The 13,178-nt window shown below is 41.1% G+C and overlaps 1 protein-coding gene and 1 non-coding gene across 2 annotated transcripts; both read left to right on the top strand.

The window, feature by feature from the left end:
• Nucleotides 1-527: 527 nt before the first annotated feature.
• On the top strand, nt 528-3,933 carry LOC148849498 (Tetratricopeptide repeat (TPR)-like superfamily protein). The gene has a single exon (XM_088948746.1). It carries the CDS (start codon nt 701-703, stop codon nt 3,812-3,814), a length of 3,114 nt encoding a protein of 1,037 aa, XP_088804872.1. The 5' UTR covers nt 528-700; the 3' UTR covers nt 3,815-3,933.
• Nucleotides 3,934-7,386: 3,453 nt separating this feature from the next.
• Nucleotides 7,387-7,459, top strand: TRNAE-CUC (transfer RNA glutamic acid (anticodon CUC)). Its single transcript has one exon. It is a non-coding gene; the product is annotated as a tRNA-Glu (tRNA).
• Nucleotides 7,460-13,178: the final 5,719 nt, after the last annotated feature.

Raw genomic sequence — 13,178 nt, 5'->3', positions numbered from 1 at the left:
CCGGTTCCGTTTTACCTCAGAACTGTTATTTCTTAAAAAACCATTGATTTGTTAAGCAAACTGATGATTCAGGCAGTCAAACCATTTGAACCGTCCAACAGTTTTGTTTTGTTTATTTTATTTTATTTTTTTGTTAGAATGGATGTCTGTGCAATTCGAATCCAACAATTTTATTTTATTTTTTATTTTTTTTAATTCTTTTAATCCAAACCCGGTCCATTGACACCTATATTCTTATCTTATATCAAATGATCGGATATTGGCTTGATCCAACCAAATCTAATATAAATTTTTTTAGACGGACCGGGTCCAATTCAATCTAATAAATATTTTGAAACGGATTGGTCCAATCCACTATGTCTTTTTGGTCCGTCCAATCCGTCCAAAACCGGTCCATTGACACCCTTAATTGAAGGTTCCTGTTTTGTACAATTGTGCTTTTTTCTTCCATAGAGCTGTGTGCCAAACTATGAATGATCTTTATTGAACTTTATAGCTTTTCAAAAACCTAGTAATAATCCAAACAAGCAGGATCCTTGTATTGGTTTCCCGACTTTCCCTTCCTTTCCTACTTCTTTCAAAATCATAACGAAAATGAAAACATAAAAGTACGGAAATAGACGATAAAAGATGGTTCACGATGCACGGCTGAAAGTGGTGTGGTGAGGAGCGAGGACCAATTGAGGACTAAGAACTTGTTATGTTTAGCAAGCAATATTCAGCTTTCAGATTCAAGCCAGCGTTATCGACCACTTCCTTCTCCTTCCTTTCCATCCCAAAACACTTGAAACACCAATCGACCTCAGTCCTATGCAAAGAACAACAGCCCATCAACCATGGAATTCACATCCTTTCCGACCACCCAAACCCAGAAATCTCTGCCTTTCCCACAAAGGGATTCTCAGAGATTACGAGCTTGGCTACGGGGAGAGCTTTACATGCAATTTGTATCAAGGAATGCATCAACTTGAGTCTCTTCCATTCAAATACCTTAATAAATATGTATTCAAAATTCGAAAACGTTCATATTGCCCAGGCATTGTTTGATCAGATGCTTCAAAGAAATAAGGCTTCGTGGAATACCATGATCTCTGGTTATGTAAGAGTAGGCTTTTACGCAGAAGCAATTGGATTGTTCAGTGAAATGCGGGACCAAGGAATTAATCCCAATGGATATGTGATAGCCAGCTTGTTAACCGCTTGCAGCAGGTCTGTGTCGATGGTTTGTCAAGGATTCCAAATTCATGGCTTTGTTGTGAAAATGGGACTGTTATTTGATGTGTTTGTAAGCAGTGCACTTCTGCATTTTTATGGCACATATAGCCTAACCTGTAATGCCCGGATGGTTTTTGAAGAGATGCCTGAACGAAATGTAGTTTCTTGGACTTCCTTGATGGCTAGCTATTCAAACAATGGTGATCCAGAGGAGGCGGTAAAGATTTATATCAAAATGCGGCATGAAGGGGTCGGTTGCAATCAGAACTCTTTGGCAACAGTTATTAGTGCATGTGGGTTGCTCGAGGATGAATTGCTGGGACTTCAGGTTCTTGCACATGTTATAGTTTCTGGATTTGAGTCTAATGTTTCTGTTTCTAATTCTCTTATATCCTTGTTTGGTAGTGTTTTCTGTATGGAAGATGCATGCTATATTTTTTGTCAGATGAAGGAACGTGATACAATATCATGGAATTCAATGATATCATCATATTCACATAATGGGTTTTATGAGGAATCACTTAAATGTTTTGATCAGATGCGTCATGCCAATGTAAAACCAAATTCTGCTACTTTTTCTAGCTTGCTTTCAGCTTCTAGTTGCGTTGATAATCTTAAGTGGGGCATGGGTATTCATGGTCTAGTTGTTAAACTCGGATTGGAATTAGTGGTTAGCATATCTAATACTCTTATTAACATGTATGCTGAGTCTGGAAAGTCTCAAGATGCAGAGCTTTTGTTTCAAGAGATGCCTGAGAGGGATTTGATTTCATGGAATTCCATGATCGCTTGCTATGCAGAGGATGGGAAGTATCAAGATGTCCTAAAACTCTTGGCAGAAATTTCAGGGACTAGAAAAATAGCAAACCATGTGACTTTTGCTAATGCATTGGTTGCATGTGCAAGTCATGAATCTCTAATCTATGGAAAGACCCTCCATGCAGTTATAATCCGTGCAGAGCTCCATGACAATTTGCTTCTGGGGAATGCATTAGTGACTGCCTACGGAAACTGTCGCACAATGAGAACGGCTAAACTGGTTTTCAAAGTAATGCCAAAGAGGGATGTAATTACATGGAATGCACTTCTAGGGGGATATGTTGAAACCAAGGAACCGGGTGAGGCAATAAAGACCATTAACTTGATGAGAGAAGATGGAACATTTGCAGACTACATTACCATTGTGAATGTTCTTGGTTCTTGCTCTACTCCAGATGATCTATTGGAATATGGCATGCCTTTCCATGCCCATATAATTCTAAGTGGATTTGAAAGAGATGATTATGTGAAGAATTCTCTTCTGACAATGTACTCCAAGTGTGGTGATCTAGATTCAAGCAATTTCATATTTGGCAGATTGCTTAATAAAAGTATTGTATCATGGAATGTAATGATTGCTGCAAATGCCCATAAAGGTCGTGGTGAAGAAGCTGTCAAACTTATTGTGGAGTTACAGCATGCAGGAATGGAGTTTGACCAGTTCAGCTTCTCTGGAGGCTTTGCTGCTAGTGCTAGCTTGGCAACATTGGAGGAAGGCCAACAACTTCATGGTCTTGTCATTAAACTTGGTTTCGACTCAAACCTCCATGTTATAAATGCAGCAATGGATATGTATGCAAAATGTGGAGAAATGGATGATGTACTTAAAATTCTTCCTGAACCCAGCAGCCGATCAAGAATGTCATGGAATATATTGATATCAGGGTTCGCTAGACATGGAGATTTCAAGAAAGCTAGAGAAGCTTTTCATGAAATGGTACAACTAGGACCAAACCCAGATCACGTAACCTTTGTTTCACTTCTATCTGCATGCAGCCATGGGGGTTTAGTGGATGAAGGTCTTGCATACTATTCTTTAATGTCTTCAGAATTTGGTGTCCTGCCTGGAATGGAGCATTGTGTATGCATGGTTGACCTCCTTGGGAGATCAGGGAGATTTGATGATGCTGAAAGGTTTATAAAGGAAATGCCAGTTCCACCAAATGACCTTGTTTGGAGGAGTTTGTTGGCTTCATGTAGAACCCATGGTAATTTGGAGCTTGGGAAGATAGCTGCCAAGAATCTTCTCAAGTTGGATCCATCAGATGATTCAGCATATGTTCTTCTATCAAATGTGTGTGCAACTAGTGGGATGTGGGAAGATGTAGAGGATGTCAGAAGAACAATGAAACTAAATAACATAAAGAAGCAGCCAGCTTGCAGTTGGACTAGGTTGAAGAACAAGGTCACTTCGTTTGGGATGGGAGACCAGTCCCATCCTCAAGCTAGGCAGATATATTTGAAATTGAAGGAGCTGAAGAAGATTATCAAAGAAGCAGGTTATATTCCTGAGACAAACTTTGCATTGCATGACACAGATGAAGAACAGAAAGAGCACAATCTTTGGAACCACAGTGAGAAGCTTGCTCTTGCATTTGGCTTGATTAATACTCCAGAGAATTCAACAATCAGAATATTCAAGAACCTTCGTGTTTGTGGTGACTGCCACTCTTTTTATAAATTTGTCAGTGCAGCTGTCAGACGAAAAATTATTCTTCGAGATCCCTATCGCTTTCATCATTTTAGTGGGGGCAAGTGCTCTTGTACTGATTATTGGTAGTAAGAATATTGAGCTCAAATATTGTTCCAGAATCCATATTTATACCCTTATCAGGCAGGATAGAAGCTGCTGTCAACAAATCTCCTATTTACACAAAAGAATTTCGCCTTGAATGAAAATTCTTTATTCCCAGGTCATATCAAAAGACAAAAAAAAGATCAATTGACGGTTTGGTAAATGTTCTCTATATTGGTGAGCTCACAAGAGTTAACATGTGCTAACACAACTGGTTGTGAGGCCCCACTAACACATTCAACTATGCAAACTGTACTGAAATATGATTTAAAGCATTTAATCCTCTAAATCAGTTTAAAAGTGTTAATAAAGTTCAAGTTGAGTGGTTGCCTTTGTTGTATTTTCCTACGATTCCATATGCTTCTTACTTGAACAGAAACATCGAAAAGAATTATATGCTATTTGGCCTTGCAAATATTGAAGATAAGAAACTTGCACAAAATGGTTCAAGCTATTTGGTGTATTTTTCTACAATTCAGTCTGTTACATAGAGATGGTAGTAAACTACCAACAAGAGACTTGTAACAGTAAAAAAAAAAAAAAATACAAACAAATGAGAGAAATTATCAAACCCTAAGGCTGTGTTTGGTTTGAAGGAAAAAATAGGGAAAGGTAGGGAAACCTTTACAAAACTTGTATAGGTTTCCCTACTTTTTCCCTCAAATCAAACATAGCGTAAATGCGAGAATGTGAGAAATCAAACCCTGTAAGATATTAAACCCTATAGTTCAATATGCTTCTTACTTTAACAGTCTTGAAGGAGCCACTTTCAAAAGCATATATGTTTCTTTGCCTCCATATGTTCCGAGTAATGTAGTCCGCTTTCTCTCATAATTCTTGGGAAAACCTATGATGCCCGAAAGACATGGTACAGGAAGAGTTTTGACCGATTAATTAATTCCACCTGATTGATAGATACGTTTATATACTGATTGATTGGTCACTAATTTTTCAGATATCATGTCTTTTCAGTATCACAGTCAAAGCCATAATTCTTTACTCCTAATTATGTTTTCTTTCAATGAACTTCCTGTATGGGTAAACCTCAGGGTGCGTGGTATTTAATTGAAACCCTAGGATGGATATAGATGGTATACTCTAGAAAAGTTCACTGGTCAGTTACACAAACAGAACAAGTCAACTTTCAGTCCAGAGTCTACCCACTAAAACTCCACTCTCGCCTACCCACAGGGAGACCAGATCTGCTCCTCACACTTGGCGCCTCACATGAGCCTCACACACATCCTATCATGCATTGGGAACATCATGGGAGATGTTTCCAATGCATGGTGGATGTCCCTGTGAGACACCCATGTGTGAGGAGCAGATCCCGTCACACCCACAGGCACCACAGCTGCATAATAGAAACATCTCTCCATGAATGATAACCTACAAGTATGGGAGATGTTCCTGATATGCAGCTGGTCAGTTACGTGGTATTTAATTGAAACCCTAGGATGGATATAGATGGTATACTCTAGAAAAGTTCACTGGTCAGTTATGACAAACAGAACAAATCAACTTTCAGTCCAGAGTCTACCCACTAAAACTCCACTCTCGCCTATCCACAGGGAGACTGGACCTGCTCCTCACACTTGGCGCCTCACAAGAGCCTCACACACATCCTATCATGCATTGGGAACATCTCCCGTACTTATTGGTTATTATTCATGGGAGATGTTCCCAATGCATGGTGGATGTCCCTGTGAGACGCCCATGTGTTAGGAGCAGATCCCGTCACACCCACAGGCACCACAGTTGCATAATAGAAACATCTCTCCATGAATGATAACCTACAAGTATGGGAGATGTTCCTGATATGCAGCTGGTCAGTTATGTGGTATTTAATTGAAACCCTAGGATGGATATAGATGGTATACTCTAGAAAAGTTCACTGGTCAGTTATGACAAACAGAACAAATCAACTTTCAGTCCAGAGTCTACCCACTAAAACTCCACTCTCGCCTATCCACAGGGAGACTGGACCTGCTCCTCACACTTGGCGCCTCACAAGAGCCTCACACACATCCTATCATGCATTGGGAACATCTCCCGTACTTATTGGTTATTATTCATGGGAGATGTTCCCAATGCATGGTGGATGTCACTGTGAGACGCCCATGTGTTAGGAGCAGATCCCGTCACACCCACAGGCACCACAACTGCATAATAGAAACATCTCTCCATGAATGATAACCTACAAGTATGGGAGATGTTCCTGGTATGCAGCTGTGATATTCTATGGGTATCTCGGTACAGTTCTTGTGGGTGGGAGAGATGAATGTGCCAAATTTGTTTGGTATACAAAGAAAATTTTGTTAGGTATATGTTAATTATCAATTTTCTGAGAACCTGTTTGGGAGGGCTCAACTTTGATTGAGCTATTTTGAAGAAGCTATTAAAATTAGCTTCACTAGAAAGTTGATTTCTTAGCTTGACCAATGTATATTATGGCTTATTAGGTTTTTCACTTTAACATAGGATAAAAAAATTGCAATTATTGGCTGAAATCATGTTAGTGGGTTATTGATATGGGAAATTCTGGTCCTTTGGCCTTTTTAATTTATTTCAAAGGATACATAGGCCTTAGAACGACCCCCTAAGCATGGTTTTTGAACCGTCATTGACCCAGACGGTTGGACCGTTCGACCTAAGAACTATTCAAGCAGTCGGTTCCGTTTTACCCCAAACCTAGTCCCTGGCCAAAAATCATTGAATCGGTTAATGAAACGTTGACCCGGGTGCTTTAACCGTCGACCAGTTCGATCCATTCAACAACTTTTAGCCGTTTTTTAATTTTAATTATTTTTTATTATTTTAAATTTATTTTATTAGAATGACCATATGTTCAGACCGGACGGTTGAACCATCGACCCAGAACTCGATGGCCAAAATTGTTCTGGTTCCAGGTCGCTTTTTAAAGCATTGCCCCTAAGCAAGTTTGAAAAAAAAACAATAAATAAATAAATAAAACGTGTTGTATTTTTAGGGAATAAAACATGATGTTGAAACAAAGTTCAGATCTACTCCTCAAAGAGCGCACCTCACTCTGACCTCACAACATGCTTAGCCATCCATCTAGAACATCTCCACAATTATAAATTTTTATTCATGGAGGGATGTTCTAATGCATGGCTGAAACATGTTGTGAGATCGTTATGAGGCGTGCTCTGTAAGGAGAAGATTTGAACTCATTAAAATATCCGATATGTCCCATCCAGCATACCTAAGTATATTGATATTAGGAAAATCTATGATGCCGGAAAGATATGATATGGAAAGAGTTTTGACCAATCAAAATCCACCCATAAATTTTAATAAATTACACTTGATTGGCTACTACGTTTATGATTCCATTTGATTGATAAGTTTTTCATATATCATATCTTTTCCATATCATAGTTGAACCGATTGATATTTGAAACCTTAAATTATTCTAGTCTTTCTCCTCCATTAAGTAAACTAGTACACACCTTGTACTTTAAGGGACTTTAGCATAATAGCCCTCCCCCAACAATTTTTGTTAAGGGCATAATTTGTTATTCTCGAATATATGATCCGTTGTAGTCTAGTTGGTTAGGATACTCGGCTCTCACCCGAGAGACCCGGGTTCGAGTCCCGGCAACGGAACGTTTTCTTTTAAAGCAGTGGGTACAGATGGCCAGATGGGCTCGTGGATAGAGTAGTTCAAAATTTTTCGTAGAATTGTTAATCACCACGCTTGAAACTAAGCTGACGGTGCACTGGCAAAAAATTACGCGTGCGGATACTCGGCTTAAGTCGCTGCTCGCTGGACAGAGTCCGGATCACCTGCCAACACATATCTCATACATGGCAGGTCCCACTTTTACGATGTGAGATGTGTGATGTTTGTAGAGGGTTGAAACATTTGGGAGAATGCTCAATCAGCCCAGAGTCAATTTGTAGGTTCGTACTGTCTTCGGAGTAAGTGTCAACTTTTACCGCTGGCGTTGGTGCATAGAATGTGAATTGTTAACCTTTTAAATGTTTATAACTCTAAAAATAAAAAAAATCTATGATTTTGATTGGTCAAAACTCTTTCCATACCGTATATCTTTCATTTATCCATTAAATCGTGTGAACGAGGAAAATCTATGATACAAAAAATATAGGGCACGGAAGAGCTTTGACCAATCAAAGCCATAAGTAAATTTTGATAAATGCAATCTGATTGATTAACACATTTATAATAGGTTTATTGTCACAATTTTTTTTGATATGATATATTTTCAGTATCATAGTTGAACGCCTAGTTGGTTATCACTTTTGATTAGGGGTGGCAATTTTTTGACTCAACCCGCTAATCCACCCATTAATTAATGGTTTGGGTTGTAAACTTGTAATCATTTAGCCAAGATTACTAGCGGGTTGGTAACCCAATAAAGTGCTATTTAATGGGTGAGTTGGGCTGGGTCATGGTTATCCAATGGGTAACCACTATTTCTCTCTCTCTCAACACCTCAAAATGTCATTTCTCTCTCTCTCTCTCAACTTATTTTAATTATGCAACTTTACTCTCTTTCTAACCTATTGATGAAGGCATATTTGTCCCTCTAATGATAGCGCACCATGTGAGGATGACACCTCGAAATCATGTGGGCAATGACTTACCTTAACCAAAATGATAGAGACCTACTCAGAACCATGTCAGATGCACCTCGCACACCCCTGAGGGTGCTTCATCACCACCTCGCCATGGCTGACCTGTAGACACCTCATCAGGATCGGGACAACTACCTTAGGACTGAGCTTGAGACCTCGGCACGAACTGAGGTCTCACTGACCAGACTAAGGTCTAGGTAGCAATTTGCATGACATGGTGGTCAACTTGCCTACACCTCCACCAACTTGACAAAGACCCAGCTGGCAACCTACCTTCGTTGGCCTGACAAAGACCCAATTGGCAACCTACCTCTGCCAACCTGACAAAGACCCAATCAACGACCTACCTCTGCCGACCTGACGGTGTAAGATCTCAACAAGACTAAATTAGCAGAAGAGGTGGCCTACCTCCGCTGACCTAACAAAGACCCAACTGGTGACCTACCTCCGCCGACCTAACGGTGTAAGATCTCAATAGAACTAGGTTAGTGGAAGAGGCAACCTACCTCCGCTGATCTGACGGAGACTCAGCTAGTGAGCTACCTCCGTTGACCTAATAGCATAAAATTTTGACAGGACTAGGTCGGCAAAAGAGGCGACTTACCTCCACCATCTTGACGAAGGCTCAGGTGGCGACCTCATCACAACCGAGCTAGGGACCTCAGCGTTAGAGGCAACCTCACTTGAGACCCTACTGACCTAACTGGGACCTAGTTGGCGACTTGCTTGATGTGGTGACCAATCACTTTGAAGTGAAACATCATGCCAGACTCCTACAAGATCACATTGCTCAACCATTAGACCCATCTCCTGTGCCACTCGCTTCAGAGTTAATCTATGCGGATTCCTTTTCCGATTAAGAAACTGCTCCCAAGCATGGCAGATAACTTCCTGAGGATCTTGGACATGCTATGGCCGCGTCTTCCCAAAGATCTCGGGCGCATTATGGTCACAACTACCTGCTCCTATATAAGGGCATCTCCTTCAATCAGAAGAGGTATGCGCAATTTAGCTCTCACAGCTCTCTAGCTCTCTCAAAACTCTTCGCGGACTTAAGCATCAAAGTGCCCACCTCGGGTAAAGCAACCCTGACACTCTAATCTCCTTCTTTGCAACTTAGCTAAGCGACCTACTTAGTTTGACGTCCGAGTTATCTACCAGCAAGGAGCACCAAATCATGCACCATCAATTGGCACCATCTGTGGGAACACTTAACACAAAAGCTAAGGGTCCATTTGGTTTGTAGGAATAGGGGTTTGGAATCGGAATCGAAATGGGCTATTTTGATTCCAACTATTTGGTTGGGCGGAATCAGAATCCCATTCCCATTCCTGCTGGAATGGCATTCCCACATTTGAGGGAGTGGCAATTCTTTGCCCCTCCCTTGGGAATGAAATCCCATTCCTACTAATTTTAATTCCCATTCCCATTCCTATCAGAACCAAACAGACTATGGGAATGGACCATTCCTATTCCGATTCTAGAGGATTTCGATTCAGATTCAGACTACGAACCAAACGGACCCTAAGTTCTCACCTGTTCTTTGGCCCTCAAGTAATGGCATCCTCAAGCAACAACAACAACAACACCTGGATTGAAGGAACTCCCGTAGGGGGCAGAATCAGAATGATTAGCCAGAACAAATTCCAGGGGTCTCACCCGAACAAAATATCCCAACCCTGATTGTAAGGCTACCCCCGCAGGTTGAGCCCTCCATTCTCCCTGCGAGAGTTGACGAACAACAAACAGTGGAGCTGCCCTTGTAGGTTAGCCCTGTCGAGGTGATGAGGTGTCTGTAGGTCGAGGTGCTAAGAGTGAACTAGCCTGTTAAAATTTCGGTGACATAACTGAGACCCACTTTAGTGACTTGGATGAGCCAACTCGTAATACACGCACTTTGGAGAAAATCTACAAATGGGAAGCCAAACCACATTTAGCATTAAGGCTCCCTCAAGCCGACCTATTCGAAACACAACGACAACAAATGACTGACCCACGCTTAGTGCACCTCATCTCGCTCAAACATGCAACATCGTCCCCATCCTCGTCGACAACACCCTTGTTGGCATCATTCTCGTTTCCCTCTCCGTTATCCTCCACTTCGGTTTTGGGCTCTGCATTGACCTTCTCGGCCACCCCCTCGAGGACCGGCTTGAGGGACACCACGTAGAAGTCTGTGAGTGGAGCGACCTAAGGAAGCATGACACAATTTGAAGCCCTTCTTGAGGGCAAGCACGACTAACTCCGCTTTGATGTACTTGGGTGAATGACAAAACTCCTCGATGGCTACATCCCTAGCTTGGGAGATGCCCTCGGAGTGCCCCCTACACCTCTTCTCATGTTGATGAGTTTGCTCATGCACCCGGTGGTCAAGATGGCGATGATCTACCTATTGTTGCATTTAGCCCTTAGACTCTTCTTGCTCAGGCGAGCAAATTGGGTCAGCACAAAAAAAGAGAGAGAAAAAAAGCCAGTTGAACTGTCACTTCAGGCTAGAGATGTGCAACGATCTACTCCTTTTGTCGTGAAGACCTCAACTCGAGAATGGGGAACAATTGATAGGGCAAATTTGGCCCTCTAGTGATAGTGCCCCATATGGCGATCCCAGAATCATCACATGACACCTCAACACCATGTAGGCGATGGCTTACCTTAGCCAAAATGACAGAGACCTACTCAGAACCACGTTGGATGCACCCCGCACACCTTGAGGGCACTTCGTCACCACCTCGCCATGGTTGACCTGTAGACATTTCGTCAAGGTCAGGACAGCCACCTTAGGGCTGAGCTTGAGACCTCGTCACGAAGGGAGACCTCCCGCTGAGGTCTCATCAACCAAACTAAGGTCCAGGTAGCAACCTGCATGACGTGGTGGTCGACCTACCTCCACCGACTTGATAGAGACCCAGCTGATGACCTACCTCTGCTGACCTGACAATGTAAGATCTCGACAGGACTAGGTCGGTGAAAGAGATGACCTACCTCCGCCGACCTGATAGCATAAAATCCTGATAGGACTAGGTCGGTAGAAGAGGTGACTTACCTCCACTGACCTAATGAAGACTTAGGTGGCGACCTCATCATGATTGAGCTAGGGACCTTGACATTAGGGGCGACCTCCCCTGAGACCCTACCGACCTGATTAGGACCTAATTGCCAACCTGCCTGACATGGCGACCAGTCACTTTGAAGTGAAACATCGTGCCCGCTCCTATGAGATCACGTCACTCAATTGTTAGACCTGTGTCCTGCGCCACCTACTTCGGAGCTAATTTATGTGGATTCTTTTTCCAATTGAGAAACTGCTCCCAAGAATGCAAACAACTTTCTAAGGAACTTGGATGTGCTATGGCCGCATCCTCCTAGAGATCTCAGACGTGTTATGGTCACAACTACATGCACCTATATAAAGGTGTCTCCTTCAATCAGAAGAGGTGCGCACGATTTAGCTTTCATAGCTCTCTAGCTCTCTCAAAACCCTTCATTGACTTAAGCATCAGAGTGATCACCCTGAGTAAAGAAACCCGAACACTCTGATCTCTTTCTTTGTAGCTTAGCTAGGTGACCTACTTAGTTTAGTGTTCGAGCTATCTGCCAGCAAGTAGCACCAAATCACTCACCATCACCTATAATCAAGTCTTTTTTTTTTGTTCAGCACCAACTCCTCTCTTACTAATCAATCCCATCCGAACATAAAAAAAAAGAATTAAAAACAACAATTGGAGCATTTGAAAATGAACAAATTTTCATTCTTCCTCTTCTTATATTTTTATTATTTTTCACATGACTTATACAAAAAAGTAAAGGTGTAAATTGGGCCATTTCAAGCCAGCATGACACGACTTTGCCGGCTGCTAGTGTTTAGTGGGCCTATGTTGGTTGTGCCTGCCTCCTTGGCGATCCTTAAGAGATCAGGCCTAACATGGCCCATGGCACAAACCCAGGCAAGCTTGGGCCAGGCTTTAGGTTAAGCCATAAGAGAAATGTTTTTTAAATAATTAAAAAATAGTGATTTTTTTAAATAAATTAACAAAATAGACAAAAAATTGAAAACAAATTAAAATTTTATTTTATATGAATTTTGATGTATACAATTGTTTATATATGAAATAATAAAATGAAATTAAAAAAAATTACAATACAATTGGAACAAAATAATATAATAAAAAGTTAAAAATAAAAATTTATATATTAATATGTTATATAATTATTATTACATATATATATATATGTATATAATTATATAATTATTATATATAATAATATAAATAAAAATATATGCATGGGTTATGTCGGACCATGTTGTAGGTCGAGTTGTGGGCCCGTGGCAGCACAACCCGCTTTGTCATGTCATGCCATGCAAGCCTGTGTGCTTGAAAATCGAAGCCCAACACAACCTAGAGTTATGGGTTGGGCTGCAACATGGCCTGTGTGCTACAGTAATGGGTCGAGCCCGACATAGCTCGATTTACACCTCTATGCAAGAGTCTTCATCAATTGGTGTTGAACAGACCTGTTCATGGGTTGCGTTTTGTCAGGTTTGGATTGAGCTTTGCCTCTTTATTAACAAAAAATGTTTAGGCCCAAGTTCAAGCCTAGCCCTTATATAAAGCCTAAAGCCCAAAGCCCAGTTTGAACATAAAGACTCTTACCTATGGTGTAATTTTTGTTATTTTTATTTTCTATGTTTGTTTATAATCTTTGTTATATTTTCTTATAATTTTTG

Source organism: Nelumbo lutea, chromosome 6, assembly GCF_056320005.1.
Source record: "Nelumbo lutea isolate HS-2025 chromosome 6, American lotus-T2T, whole genome shotgun sequence".
NCBI lineage: Eukaryota > Viridiplantae > Streptophyta > Magnoliopsida > Proteales > Nelumbonaceae > Nelumbo > Nelumbo lutea.
The sequence above is the reverse complement of the archived record's forward strand: the minus strand, read 5'-3'. Positions and strand labels throughout refer to the sequence as shown.